Source organism: Euleptes europaea, chromosome 6, assembly GCF_029931775.1.
Source record: "Euleptes europaea isolate rEulEur1 chromosome 6, rEulEur1.hap1, whole genome shotgun sequence".
Taxonomy (NCBI): domain Eukaryota; kingdom Metazoa; phylum Chordata; class Lepidosauria; order Squamata; family Sphaerodactylidae; genus Euleptes; species Euleptes europaea.
In genome coordinates this window covers 51,081,973-51,097,005 of record NC_079317.1, presented here as the reverse complement: position 1 = coordinate 51,097,005, position 15,033 = coordinate 51,081,973, and the positions used below count along the sequence as shown (strand labels likewise).

Genomic DNA, 15,033 nt, shown 5'->3' with positions numbered 1-15,033 from the left:
AGAAGCAGACATTCTTATAGAGGAACTTTCCTTCTAACCATTGACATCCTCCACCAGAGGACCAGAAAGTGCAAATCAACAATTAAGAACTAATTCAAGCGCTAAAAACACAGAGAAGACAAAGTTTAAGAGACACTGTTAGACAGCTTTCTCATCTAGAGCTTTTGATTTCATGTCAAAAGCAATGGGAAGTAAAGTGCCTGCTCGACACTGTTAAAGAAATACTTTCCCCAGAATCGTTTCAGTGGTTCTTCAGGAACAGGACTCAAATGCAGTTCAACCTTTAACTATTGAGGGAGAGAAATTAGAACACGAAAGTGCAAATTAGACAAAGTGAGCTCTCTTAGTTAAGATGGATAATCTTAAAATAACATCAATTAATATTAACGGGCTGAATTCACCAATTAAAAGAAAGAAAACTTTCCAGAAACTTGTTAAATTATCGTCAGATGTGATTTGTCTACAAGAAACTCACATAAAACAAAAATATGACAGTCTTCTTCAGTGTAAGGCCTTAGGTTTATTATATTCTTCTTGTCATCTAAAAGAAAAGGAGTTTCCACTTATGTTAAGGGAAACAAATTGACAATCCTTGATGTAAAAGATGAAAAAGAGAGTTTCATCACAAGGGGTGTATGGAAACAAATTAACCGTTGCAAACATATACGCCTCCAACAATGCAAAGGAAAAGCTGAAAAAAAATTATTGGAATTCTACAAGATTTTCACCAAGGGGAAATTTTGATTTTTGGAGATATGAACGGTGTAATGGATCCAAAATTAGATAAAATGGGTCAAGTGAAAGGAAATAAATGACCAAAAATTGTTTTTAGATTTTTGGAAGACTGGAACCTGATTGACGTTTGGAGATTCAAGCATACAAAGAAAAGGATTTTACTTTTTATTCTAACAGACATGACATTTATTCAAGGATTGATTTGGGCTGGATTTCTAAAGCTCTGATTAACAAAATAGACCAATTAAACATCCTCCCTGGAACATTTGCAGACCATAAGCCTTTTCAGATTTCATTTCACTCTGATATGAAAGGTCTGAGAAGATGGCGGCTGAATTATAATCTACTACTCCGCAAAACTATATTGCTGCAGTATCAAGCTGAATTAAAAGAATTTTTTGATATTAATAGCACATCAGGAATGTCACCAAGAATCATATGGGATGCAAGTAAAGCGTTCATTTAAAAAAAATAATTTTATTATTATTTTTCAAAATTATTAAACACAAAGTTCAAGAGTTAGTATAAACAAAGAATAAAATATAAAATGCAATAGAAAACATTGTTAAGTATGATCAAAAATATATTGAATTCCCCTACACCTCCCTCCATCTATTGATTAATTAGTAATCTGTTTTGCATAAACTTCTAATCCTAATATCAATCTCTTTGGCATTTATATTCTTTAAAGAGAATGATTAATGATTAATACAATCATAAAAAAGAAGAAAAGAAAAAAATAGTAAATCTCACTAATAATAAATGGATCAGAACAATAGGAAACATTTAGTTGTTTTCATTAAAAATTAATTATTTTGTAAACGCTCCATTTCTCCCAAACACTCATTTTAATACAAATTATATTTCTAGTATATTGATATGTTATTTCATTTCCATTAAAACCAAGCCTTTTAACCAATTCCTGTTTAATCCCTTCTAAAAGACAAGCCAGACTCTTTCAAATCAGTTCCGTTGTCAGGAATTTCTAGCATTTTTTTCTTTTTTTCATTAAGACTAGACATCGAAGAGCATCCTTCGAAGTTGTTGGTAAGATTTCTTCTTCTGGTGAATGATCTTCATAGTAGATCTGCGTTGCAGTTTCTTCCATCTCAAAGTCAATAAAGGAGATCCCCAAAGCTACCGTTTTTCTACCCTTCAAGTCCTCCAAGCTGGTGTTAAAAAGTTCCTCAGGCAGATTAAAAAAACAAAGATCTAAGTCACTCACATTCAGATCCATTGTTGCCAGCTGGACTACTGCAGTTTGTTTGTTGTCATTCTCCATTTCCTTTGCAAGGTTCTTCTGTTCTTCGTCTTTCTTGTCATCTGAAGAACCCTCTGATCTCACCTCCGACCTCATTGTGATGATTTGAATTTTTATAACTTTAAGGTCATCTAAGATAAAATCCGGTTTTTGGTTCATCAAAGCAGAAAATTGATCCAGCTGTTTAATCAAACGTTCCATGGTTGCTACTTCTGAAAAGTTCTGTTGAGACTTAGTTGGTAAAGTCCCTACAAAGACCGGTGTTATAAATAGCAGAGAAGTGCTGCAGGAATCAGTGTCGTAAACCTTCCGTCTTCCTTTTGTTCAGGAACTTGGGAGGTATTTGCCAGTTGCACGATGATGCCACACTTTCGATTCCAAGTTCTCTGCTACTCTCGCGATGATAGATTATTTCCAGGAAGGACGTGGCAGGAAGACTTAGTGTAGTTAGAAAGACGACACCTCGCGATGTGGGAGGATTACTCCTCCTCCCTCCTCTTTATACGTCGTAGTTTCTGATTGGTAGCAGAGACGTCTTTCAAAAAATCTTAGTTCTTGTGTCTTCCCACCGATCAAACTGATAAGATTCTTGCCGATTTATCTGATCTTTTCTTGTTTTCAAAGAGTCATTTAAACATTAAGTGGGGAGAGACAGATTCGGCAGATGTATTTAGCAATCTCCTGGTGCTTCCAGATCCAGGTAAAACAAAAGAGTTCTTTTAACTTACTCAGATTTTAGGATAGTAGGTATTCTTGCTTCTGTGTAGTTGCTTAGATGGTGATAGATAGGGGAGATCTGACCCTAATTCCAAAGAGACGTTTTCGGCAGTGTTTCCCCCTCAGGCTGGCGGGACCTCTTCCAGGATTCCGAGAGTCGTCCAAAGACTCTCTCAGCAAAACTGGGGGTCAGACCGCTCTTGAAGGCAGCAGGGGTGTTCCTGTTCCTCGGTCCACTAATTAGAACCAGGGTGGGGTGCAAAAATTTGCCCCCAAGTTCAAACGTTTCTTGGTTCTCTCGGGAGCCCCCGAGAAACGTGGCGCTCAGATCAGCGTCCCTAGCAGAAGTCGCAAGTGAAGCGTTCATGAGAGGAATCATAGAATCATAGAGTTGGAAGGGACCACCAGGGTCATCAACCCACTGTACAATGCAGGAAATTTACAACTATCTCCCCCCACACCCCCAATGATCCTCACTACATGCCCAGAAGATGACCAAGATGTGTTCCCTCTCATCATCTGCTTAAGGTTATAGAATCAGCATTGCTGACAGATGGCCATCTAACCTCTTCTTAAAAACCTTCAGGGAAGGAGAGCTTACCACCTCCCAAGGAAGCCTGTTCCACTGAGGAACCGCTTTAACTGTTAGAAAATTCTTCCTAATGTTATAACTATAACAACATTACTTATGATTTAGTTTTTTATATTACTTTTATTGTTGTTTGTTAACATGGAAAATTTATATTATAAAAACCAATAAAATTTTCAAAAAAAAGAAAAAGAAATTTCTTCCTAATGTCTAGATGGAACTCAACCCGTTGTTCCTGGTCCGACCTTCTGGGGCAACAGAAAACAACTCGGCACCCTCCTCTATATGACAGCCCTTCAAGTACATTAAGATGGTTATCATTTCCCTTCTCAGTCTTCTCCTCTTCAGGCTAAGCATACCCAGCTCCTTCAACCTTTCTTCATAGGATTTGGTCTCCAGACCCCTCACCATCTTTGTTGCCCTACTCTGAACACATTCCAGCTTGTCTACATCTTTCTTAAATTGCAGTGCCCAAAACTGAACATAGTACTCTAGGTGAGGTCTAACCAGAGCAGAGTAAAGTGATACCAGCACTTCACGTGATCTGGACAGTATACTTCTGTTGATACAGCCCAAGATCGCATTTGCTTTTTTAGGTACCGCATCACACTGCTGACTCATGTTCAGTATTTGGTCTACTAAGACCCCTAGATCCTTTTTGCACACACTGCTGCTAAGACCAAGTCTCCCCCATCCTATAAGTATGCATTTTATTTTTCCTACCTAAATGCAGAACTTTACATTTATCTGTGTTGAAGTGCATTTTATTAGTTTTAGCCCAATTCTCCAGCCTGTCAAGATCATCTTGTATCATGGCTCTGTCTTCTACTGTATTTGCTACCCCTCCCAATTTAGTATCGTCTGCAAATTTAATAAGCATCCCCTCCTTCCACTTCCTAAATGAGTCTTTTTTATTTCTCAAACCTTTAAAAAGCTGTTTATGGAGCCATCCTGGCCTCTTTAGGCTCCTCCCATTTTTCCTTCTCATAGGAATGGTTTGTGATTGTGCCTTCAATATTTCATTTTTAAGAAACTCCCACCCTTCTTGAACTCCCTTCTCCTTAAGTATTTCTGACCATGGGATTCTACCCAGCATAAGTTTAAGTGTGTTAAAATTAGCTCTCCTAAAGTTCAACCTATATGTCTGACTACGTTCAGTTTTCCCTTTCCCCAAGATTGTAAATTCCAAGATTACATGGTCACTACTACCCAGAGTGCCTACTACTTTAACCTCATCAACCAGTTCTTCCCTGTTGGTGAGAATCTAGTCTAAGATACCAGATCCCCTTGTTTCCCTGTCCACTTTCTGGCATAACAAGTTGTCAGCAAGACAAGTCAGGAATTTATTGGATCTTGCATTTTTAGCAGAGTTGGACTTCCAACAGATATCCGGGTAATTAAAATCTCCCATGACCACCATGTCCTGTCTCTTTGAGAATTTTGTAATCTGGTCTAGGAGTGTCTCATCCAAGTCCTCTGCCTGGTTTGGTGGTCGATAGCAGACCCCCACCATAATATCATGATTATTTCTTACTCCTTTTATTTTTACCCATAGTCTCTCGACTGAACTACCATGCTCAGCTTCATGTACTTCTTCACAAGTGTACACATCTTTGACATACAATGCTACTCCTCCCACCTTCTTTATCTGTCTATCCCTCATTATCTCGCACTGGGTTTTAGAACTCCAGGGCACATTGTTTCCACTGGCAGTCCCTTCTCATTATTTGTTATTTACCATATGAATCTCAAAAAATAGGAGGGCATGTATTTTTCAGTCTATTTCATTGAATGAAGTGCATTTGTTTCACGATTATGAGTATGGATGGCTATCAGATTTTGCTACAACATGTGTTATGTCAAGATCCATTGCCTACCTTCATCTGGAGGGCAGAATAAAAACCCAGACCTCTGTCATGGTGTATCAATGGCTATTATCTCGGATAGGATATACAAATGAAGTATAGGTCTGGTTAGTGAAGCTGGAGATGAACAACATTGTCTTTCCTTGTGAACTTTCAAGGAGGTGACTACTGTTGCTAACAGAGTGCTGAGCTGGTTGAATCCTGGATCAGATTTAGGTTAGGGAATTTTTACTGCTGTGGTAAAGCACAGAACGAACCTTCAACAAGCTTGTCTCATCCCATCCCATGGTCTCCTCGATAAACACAACTGGTGTAACTTGATTCTATGCATATTTATTCAGATACATGTCCTGCTGCTAGCTACAACTTGCATTTGAGACCTGGGGCCCTAGACGTCCACCTCAAAGTCTGGATCTGATGGCACCCCTGGGCAGTTCTTATGTTTTTGTGCCAGAAGCACTGTATAGGAGTATCACGATCCCTTGTGTGCGTGCTGAGGGAAAGACTGCTTGTCAAAATGTTTGTTTGGAGTTTTAATTTTTTTTCCTAGTCCCCTTTACTTATTTTACCTCAGTAGGAGTGAGACATCAGAGGCTTTTTCAAGTTAACAATCACATAACAGTGATTTATTGAACACTGTACAGGGGGTGGATTTGAAGGGGAAATAGCGCATATGAAAAGCATAGAACCAGAGATATTTTATAAGTTTCACTTCAGAGAAGGCATGGATCTTAGATGGCTTAGATGGTACAGAATTACATTTCTTACTTAAGTCCCCAAATTTCTTTCAGTTCTCAGAACTTCTTATAGATGTTACTATTCAGACTCTGCTGCCTAGCTATCAGGGAAGTTAGAGATTATACAACCTGTCTTCCCCAGAGAACAAAGAAGTATGGAGATTTCAGATCTTTCTTCCTGTTCTCACTATAGAACTACCCCACTCCAGTGACACTAATCCCGTAACAAAACACTGCATGTGGAATATCTCCTTCCCAGAGCCTATTCCCTTTAGTGACCTGAGAAAGGGCCCTTTTCCTCCCAATCTCTGCCTGTCACTCCACAGGATTTGTTTTACACCCAGTTTAGGCAAATCTGAACCCTCAGGTTCTCAGAGTCAAACACAGCTTCTGATCACACAGGTTACCAAAACCAGAACCCAATTCCTTTCTTCAGAACTCAGAGAGTGAGCTCCTTAGCTCCGCCCACTCCCTTTCTCTGCGCTTCTCTCAAAGATGAACCCTTTGTTCATCACAAGGAGCTATAGGCAAATGCTAATAGGCTCTTATATGTTTCCAGAAGGACACCTGCCTTTCTCACTCCTCTTGACTGTGGTTGCAATTATTGTCGTGCTTGGAATGGCTCTCACGTGTGGCAGCCTATCGATTGGTAAGAAACATCATTCTTATGTATCTGCAAATCTCATCTGATCATATTTCTGCCTTTTTATCTAGCCTGTATGAGGACTACACTGGAAGACCTAAGCCTAACAGGAGAACTTTTCACGCTGCCTTTCTACCCAATTTGGGACCTCAAGGCAGCTGACAATAAAAAAAATGCACAATTGTACAGAATATAAAAACAATACACAGATAGATATATAAAACAACACTGAAAAACATAAAAAGGAAGGAGGGTCCAAAAGGGAATGCCAGATTTAAAAAAGGTCTTCCACTGGCAGATGATAATGATAGAGGTGGGCAGACAATTCTTTCTGGGGAAGGAATTCCACAATTTTGGTGCTACAATTGAGAAGGCCCTTCCTCGTGTTGCCTCCCATATCACTTCAGATAAAAGGAGCACTGTAAGCAAGGCCTTCAAAGATGACTGTAATAAGCTGTAAGGTTCATATGGCAGTAGGGAGTCCTTAAGGTATGCCGATCTCAAACCTTTTAGGGCTTTAAAGATCTATACCAACACCCTGAATGGGTCCCAGAAGCAAAACTGAAAATTACTGTAGATGGAACAAGACTGTCATGAAATAGTCCCTATGACCCACTCTAGTCAACATTCCTGTCGCAGAATTCTGTATCAATTAGAAGAAGAGTTGGTGTTTGTATCCCGATTTTCTCTACCTTTTTAAGGAGACTCAACCCGGCTTACAATTGCCTTCCCTGCCTCTCCCCAAAATAGACACCTTAAGAGGTAGGTGGAACTGAGAGAGTTCAGAGAGAACTGTGACTAGTAGGGGTGTGCACAATTTTTTTCAGTATTTTTCGGGTTTGAGTTTATCAAACCCGGAAATTTTCAAAAAATCCAGAAAACCCGGATTTTCCCAAAAAAAAAAACAGTTTTAATAAACCTGAATCCGGAAAATTCCCGAAAAAAAGTATCTTTCAGATCCACCCTGCCGGCCTTCTCCAGGGTCTGGAGAAGTGACGTGGTGTGGATTTCTGTAAAAATCCTGATGAGCTTTGAGTCTTATGACCCTTTTTCACAGACACAGAAGATTATTCAAGTATCAGTCTTGCCTCTCAGTGTTTGGAACTTCCTAAATTCTTGGATTCACCCTAGCAAATGGCCCATAAGCTCTAAAACTCATCACAGTTTTTACAGAAGCAGGGAGAAGTTTTTTAGGCTTAACTAAGCACTATGGATTTATTATAAAAGCTGTACAGTTCATCACTTTTGTGTACCACAGCTGTTTTCAGTGGGCAGTTCTTTTATGCAGTCACCAATTTATAGCTTAAAATTTTGCAACAGAATCACACAGTTGCACGGGTCTTGGGAAGGAAAGTTGTTTTTCATGACGCATAACAATGTCTGCTCTTTACTGAGAACATATTCTGACATAGACTTTACGGGTAAGATCTGCCAGTTGAACAGATGGCTTTCCTGCCTCACAATCCTGCATTGCTCTAGAAAGGATCACAATAAAATTAGCAAATGTTAACTAAAAACCACAGGCAGAACTTCTGAAATGTTACTGCGTTTGTTGTTCTGCCATATTTCAGCTCTTCTCTGCTGCATCCAGATGTTGTTCTTTTTCACCATTATTTCTGCACTATCCTCCTTCAGTTTATCATCGCAAGAAGCAACAGCTGGAAGGGGCCCATGCACGTTTGCAGAGTCCCGAATACAAGCTGAGTAAAATCCGTACCTCCACCATCATGACCGATTACAACCCCAACTACAGTTTTGCAGGAAAGGCAGCCACCCTCAGCGAACTCAAGGAGATCCCAAGGAAGAACATCTCTCTGCTCCGGTAAGGCTAGGAGCATTATAATCTTTGGCCACTGAAGATGGCAGCTTTGTTTGAATTCTAACGACTCTTGGGTCAGCATGCTAACAAAAAGATTTAGAATTATGCATTGTTTGATTAGAAAAGGGGCAACTCTGTCACAGGTAGGGTTTCCAGGTCCCTCTTTGCCACTGGCAGGAGGTTTTGGGGGGCAGAGCCTGAGGAGGGCGGGGTTTGGGGAGGGGAGGGACTTCAATGCCATAGAGTTCAATTGCCAAAGCGGCCATTTTCTCCAGGTGAACTGATCTCTATCCAAGTATTAGCAGGAGATCTCCAGCTAGTACTTGGAGGTTGGCAAATCTGTCACAGGACTCACTTTTGATTGGGACTGTTTATTTATTTATTGCTTTTTAAATTCTGTTCTTCCTTCAAGGAACTCAGGGCAGCATTCACAGTGCTCCTCAGTTTTATTCTTATGACAACCCTATGAGGTTTGTTAGGCTGCAAGAGAATTACTAGGCCAAGGTCACTCAGTGAGACTCACAGTCAGCAGGGATTTGTGTCTCCTGATTTCTAGTCCAACTGCACCATACTTCATCCATCAACACAGCTTGAATGATGATGGGTAGACATGCTAGTCTGTTGGAACAAAATAGTATGAAGCTCATGAAAGCTTATACTGGAGTCAATTTTGTTAATAATTTAAGGTACCACTGGACTCCTGATTGGTTTAATAGTCTGAATGCTGCAAAAAAAATTGTTAGTGAGATCTTTGAAAGAGTGAAGTAGTTATTTTTTTTTTCTGGGTTCTAGCCGAGAGAACAGGATCTGAATGTATGTGGGAGTAGAAGGGTAGAGCCAGAGAGATTTGGAACACAAAGGGAACTGAGATTTGTACTAAGCCACTGAGTGGCTTCAACTTGGCCCAAATCTCTAATAATTTCTAACTAGAAATGTCAATGGGATTTAAAAAGTCTGTGTGGTGGATTACAGTCTTTATATTGTCGAAGGCTTTCACGGTCAGAGTTCATTGGTTCTTGTAGGTTATCCGGGCTGTGTAACCGTGGTCTTGGAATTTTCTTTCCTGACGTTTCGCCAGCAACTGTGGCAGGCATCTTCAGAGTAGTAACACTGAAGGACAGTGTCTTTATATTTATTAATCACTGCTCACCTAGTTTAGCTTTTTAAGAAACTTGCTCTTTTTAAAAGCTGAAGGTCCTGAGACAAGTTTTTTTTTTAAAGCTGAAAATAGGTGGGCAGTGATCACCGTACACAGTTGAAATGAGCAGATTTTTCAGTGCAGGTCATATTCTACACATGACTTCTCAGCCTGTAAGACCTTTTGCCTCCCCTGAACTTGCACTTTCTGGTTCTGTTTATTTGAATAAATGGTGTTGTGAATGTGCCTTTTTCGGATCCATAATGTTTCCCCTTCTCTTTATCCACACTTTTTTAATATCATCACTTTCATTTCAGTAGGTTCTGTGATCTCACATGCTATGGGGAGGGCCAGCCCTAGAATGGGAAGGAACCATTGTCATTCCTCTGACCCACAAGGTTCCTTCTGCCTGCCATTACTAGGCCAGCTTGAGTTCTATCCCTGTGGGAGTAGTTCCCATGCTGGTTCAGTAGCACCTGAACTAGCTCCAGGTCAGGAAATACCTGGAGATTTTGAGGGCGGAACCTGAGGAGGGTGAGGTTTGGGGAGGGGAGGGACTTCAATGCCATAGAGTCCAATTGCCAAAGCAGCTATTTTCTCCAGGTGAACTGATCTCTATCAACCTGAGGTCAACTGTAATAGCAGGAGATCTCCAGCTAGTACCTGGAGGATGGCAATCCTAACCTGAACTGTACTGCATAGAAGTCTACCTCTACATACTTGAAAAACTGTTCATCGGGGAGCAGTGCGTAGTGTTACCAGCACAAACTCTTCTAATGAATGACTTACCAAACAGTGGCAGCTTCCATATGGTGTGTTTTAAGGCAACCACCACATAGTGATCGATGGATAATTCCCAGTGGCATAACTCCAGGGTGCCTTTTTATAGGGAACGTAGAATAATAGGATTTTTTCGCAATGAGGAAACTGACCCTGCCATACTTGCTTGGGAACTTCTGACCATTGAGCATACAAGAGTGTTTTTGTTTGGTACAGACAGGGTTAATTCTCTCTCTCTCTCTCTCTCTCTCTCCCTCTCTCTCCCTCTCTCTCCCTCTCCCCCTCTCCCCCTCTCCCCCTCTCTCTCCCTCTCCCCCTCTCTCTCCCTCTCCCCCTCTCTCCCTCTCTCCCTCCCTCCCTCCCTTCCTTTCAGGGCACTTGGACATGGGGCATTTGGCGAAGTTTACAAAGGCACCGTGGTCGGAATCACAGGAGATCCCAGCCCTCTGCAAGTGGCTATCAAGGTTGGTGTCAACAACCAATAGCCAGAAATTAGCATTATAAGGACAGCAGCTGTCATGAATGAATAATTCCTGTAGTCAAGATATTTATGCTAATATCTACAATATATTTTTAATTCTTGTCTCTAACTCTTTTGGCCCGTAAATAGAATGAAATTGGGTGCTTTTCTTTTGCCTGTCCCTCCTCTTTTCTTTTGGTCACCAGTCCCTCACTGCTGCCACCACCTCCTCCTCCTGCTGCTGCTGCTACTGCTGGATATGAAAACATCCCACAACAAAGAACCTAAGATGGCTATAGGGTGCCATGTAAGCATGTGTGTAAAATGTCATCAAGTCGCAGCCAACATATGGCAACTCAGTAGGGTTTTCAAGGCAAGAGACTAACAGAGGTGGTTTGCCAGTGCCTTCCTCTGCATAGCAATCCTGGGCTTCCTTGGTGGTCTCCCATCCAAGTAGTAACCAGGGCTGACCCTATTTAGCTTTTGAGATCTGACAAGATCTGACTAGCCTGGGTCATCCAGGTCAGGGCAATACAGAACATAGTACACCAAAAAAACAAAGTGATATCAATTTGTCTTTGTTAAAGGTTTCACTGATGATCCCAAATTCTTGCCCATAAATCATTTTGCTCACACATGGTTACTTCCATTTGGCTATGCCATATTTGAAGAACCATCTTCTTCCATATGTTCCTGTATGCCAACCATGGTCTTCAGGCAGCCATCCCACAATTTAGGGTGGCCCATCTGGCACTGAGAAGAGCCTGGGCCTTTTCCATTGTGGCTCCTGCTCAGTAGAATGGGCTTCCTGAAAAGGTGAGGGGAGTTCTCGCCTTGAAGGCTCTTGCAAGGCCTGCTTTCAAGGGGAGGGTTGAATGGCAGACATCTTTTAAGGGTGGGGGAAAGGAGAGATTTGGGGTTTGCTATTTTATTCTGGTTTTAACTAGAAATGTTTTTTAACTATTGTATGCCACTTTGAACAATGAGGAAAGGTGGGGTATAAATATTTTAATAATTAATAAATATCTATAGTATAGACTAATATGCACACTGTAGTATTGAATGAGAACCTAGAAATTCCCAGGTCCAAGGAAAAGCCTTTTATATCCTTGTATTGCTCACCAAAATGATAGGAAAGGTAACAGTCATAGTCAGAAAGAGGACTTCTAGAAATTTCTAGTTGCTAGAATTAAGACAGCTGATACTGATCTTATCTAGCATGGAAGTTCTTTGGTTTTCAAACAAAAGAGATAAGTCAGGATCACTTGATAGAAATGAATTATGCTTTCAGTGTTAAAGATAACCTGACTATTCATCCTTTTCTTTTTAAACCAGTAGAGCACTCAAAACAGAGCTTAGTTTACCCCTGAAGTATACAACAAACTATTAATAGGAACAAAATAAAAATTGATTTTGACTTGGTTTTGATTGTATAGAGACAGACTGTAGCTGACTTTTGTGTGGGTGAGTATAACACTCTCTGAAAACCCATGTGAATGTACATAATTCCACACACCAGCTTTCTCTCTCTCTCCTCTCCTACCCTTTAGTCATTCTTACTCAGACTCTACAGAAGAATCTCCTACAAATCTGTATGACCTTGGATTGGAAAATAGGTTGTTGCAGATAATAAGTTTGTATTCAGTGTCTTAAGTATCCAGTGCACACAGGCAATGTCACAGATATGATAATTATTGTTTTAAGGATTTGTCTTAAAGGGCAGTTTAGGTGTTGTGTTATATTTTAGCCTGAGGGGTTCTTTTTCCAGCCAAAAGGCAGAATAAAATATGAAACCATAACAAACTGGAGAGATGATCCGATTAAAACTTCAGCCGTCTCATTATTGTGTGCCAATAACATTGTTTGTTTTATAATGGAACCAAACTTTTTCTCTCATTCCCTACAGACATTGCCAGAAATTTGTTCTGAACAAGATGAAATGGATTTCCTGATGGAAGCACTTATAATAAGGTGCATTTTAAACTCTCCTACTTGGGAGCATCACACGGTTTACCAGATATGGCTAGAAAATAATGCATCTTGGGGGATTTCACACCAGTTTCAATGAAATAAGAATAGCAGTAAGCGTACAAGCAGAGGGGTCTTTCACATTTTAAAGGGAAAATTTGTGATTTCCCCTTCAGTGCACAGCTCTTAGTAAATTTAAACATAAACAAGGAGCGAATCTGGATTGTCCTGACTTGATTCGAAAATCAGATACAAGTCATATTCCTTCAAATATTTCACATATGAAAATAGGAACAGCCTGAAGTACCTCTCATACAGAAAATATTGGAGGGGGAGTGAACTGTAGTTTGGTTTCAGTCCTTTTACACCATCTTAGGAACTGTTACAGAACATGGCTGTAGATAAATTCTTTAAATAAATTAAAATTACAACCCCAAGAACCCATGCAGTGTGGACAGTACGTAAGACTACCAACCCCCATATAAATCAAGATCTTCCTCAGAGGTCCTTCCACATTTATTCACTATTAAAGTTTACCTTTCCTTTTATCCCTTAGAAGCTCCTTGATCAATTGATCTTGAGCAGCATATATCTAGTGTTGGAGGGATATAAGGACTGAAACAAATCTTGCCACTGACAATGTAGCCTTGGGGTGGCAAATATATTCCAGGGGCTACTCAGGTTTTTAATCTGAAAATTACCCCAGTAGCCCTTGAATATATTTGCCACCTTTGGTGTGAAAAAAGTTGACAATAGTACCAACCCCAGGTTTAATTTTGTTGGACACTGCTTTTTGATGGGCATTCTAATTTAGGTTATGGGAAAAAAGAATGCCAAGGTAAACAAACTCCTTGACTTGGTCGACCTCAAAGCCATCTAATACCCAGTGAAAAAGAGGCATACTTACATGCTACACTGTCCCTTAAAAATTCCCAAGAAAGATATCACAGTAGCCACAAAATCAAACAAATAACAATAAACCAGACATGAAAACAAAAGGAAATAAATACCCAAATATAAACATATGAGGCTGCCCACACTTATTTTATTTGCAAACTGGGGGTCTACAAGGAGTCATGGGAACAATTCTGTAAGTGCATAGTACAACTTTAGTAAATGATTTGAACTTTACATCACTGTAATACTTACTACAAATAACAGACCAGTCAGCACTATTTACCTTATGTCAGGTCTCACCTGTTGTCCTGTAGCCTGATCCGTGTCGACGTCCCCCTTTTCCCCTTTTTCCTCTTTGTTTCCTCCCTTCTCTACTCCGCTCGCTCTCTGGTAACCAGGCTCGCCCCCTTTTCCCTCTTAGCCTGCTTGCTTCGCCTCAGACTTCCGAGTTTAGAGACCGCTCGTCCCACTTGGCACTCGTGGCTTCTTTGGAAGGCGACCACCCAGCTTCTTTGGGGTCGTCTCCTAAGCCCGTCTCCTCCTCGGCCAGCAAGCCTAAACCTCTCTTAAGCTTTTCCCCCTAGAACCTGCCCCACCCACCAATTAACCCCCTTTCCTTTCTTCACCGCCTGCAGGTGTTGTTTCATCACATCTGCCGGTCCTAGCTCTCTCTTCCCTTTAACCCTCTGTTTCCCTCCTGTCCTATTGTCTATCTTCCCTCTGTCTCCCCAAACCTTGTCTTCCTCTCCATTTGACTTCTCCTGCGGTCTTTCCCTCTCTCTCTGCCTTCTCTCTGTTTCCTCTCCTTCCCCCCCCTGCGGAGAGGCCGGTAGGCACTCTCCGCCCGAAGTGCCGGGCTTGGCACACCTTATTACAAACAATTCAATCCTAGATTTAAAATCTGCTCCATTGATAATTAACTGTGCTAGAGGAAAAAACAGCAACTCTGGTTAACATCCCTAGGTCTAATATTTTGCTTTATATCCTAACACTAACTTATGTCTTACCTAACACTCCTTATATCTTAACACTAACCTATAAAATATTAAAAATAGTATACAACCTAAACGTTGGACAGTGTTGCAATTTTAATCTCTTCCTCTACTTTACAACATTCCAGTAATTAATAAGCAGCCTCCACCTTTGCCCAAATAAGACCCAATAATGTGTTTTAGTCTTTTTTAAAAAGATCAGCTGATTTCTGTATTATATGCATAAGTTATTCTGTACCAGATCTTCACGCTTTCCTGTAAGGCTAACTCCCAGACGGTTTATATCCTGAGTCTTCTACTCTGAACCCATGAGCTTAGTTATTTTTTTCTCATTATTCTCATGGACACTGACTCCTAAGAGAATTGACTTAGCAAACTTAACCTAGTATACAGAAACTTGCCAAACTGTTGTAAAATTCTAGACTGCTCCAA

The 15,033-nt window shown here is 40.5% G+C and overlaps 1 protein-coding gene across 1 annotated transcript in view; it reads left to right on the top strand.

Moving 5' to 3' along the window:
• LTK (leukocyte receptor tyrosine kinase) overlaps positions 1-15,033 on the top strand; it is a 96,387-nt gene that overhangs the window by 61,939 nt on the left and 19,415 nt on the right. The window contains exons 19-23 of the mRNA XM_056851881.1: positions 4,762-4,785; positions 6,464-6,553; positions 8,183-8,369; positions 10,658-10,748; positions 12,651-12,715. Coding sequence (XP_056707859.1) covers positions 4,762-4,785; positions 6,464-6,553; positions 8,183-8,369; positions 10,658-10,748; positions 12,651-12,715 — 457 coding nt within the window. The remainder of the gene's footprint in view (positions 1-4,761; positions 4,786-6,463; positions 6,554-8,182; positions 8,370-10,657; positions 10,749-12,650; positions 12,716-15,033) is intronic.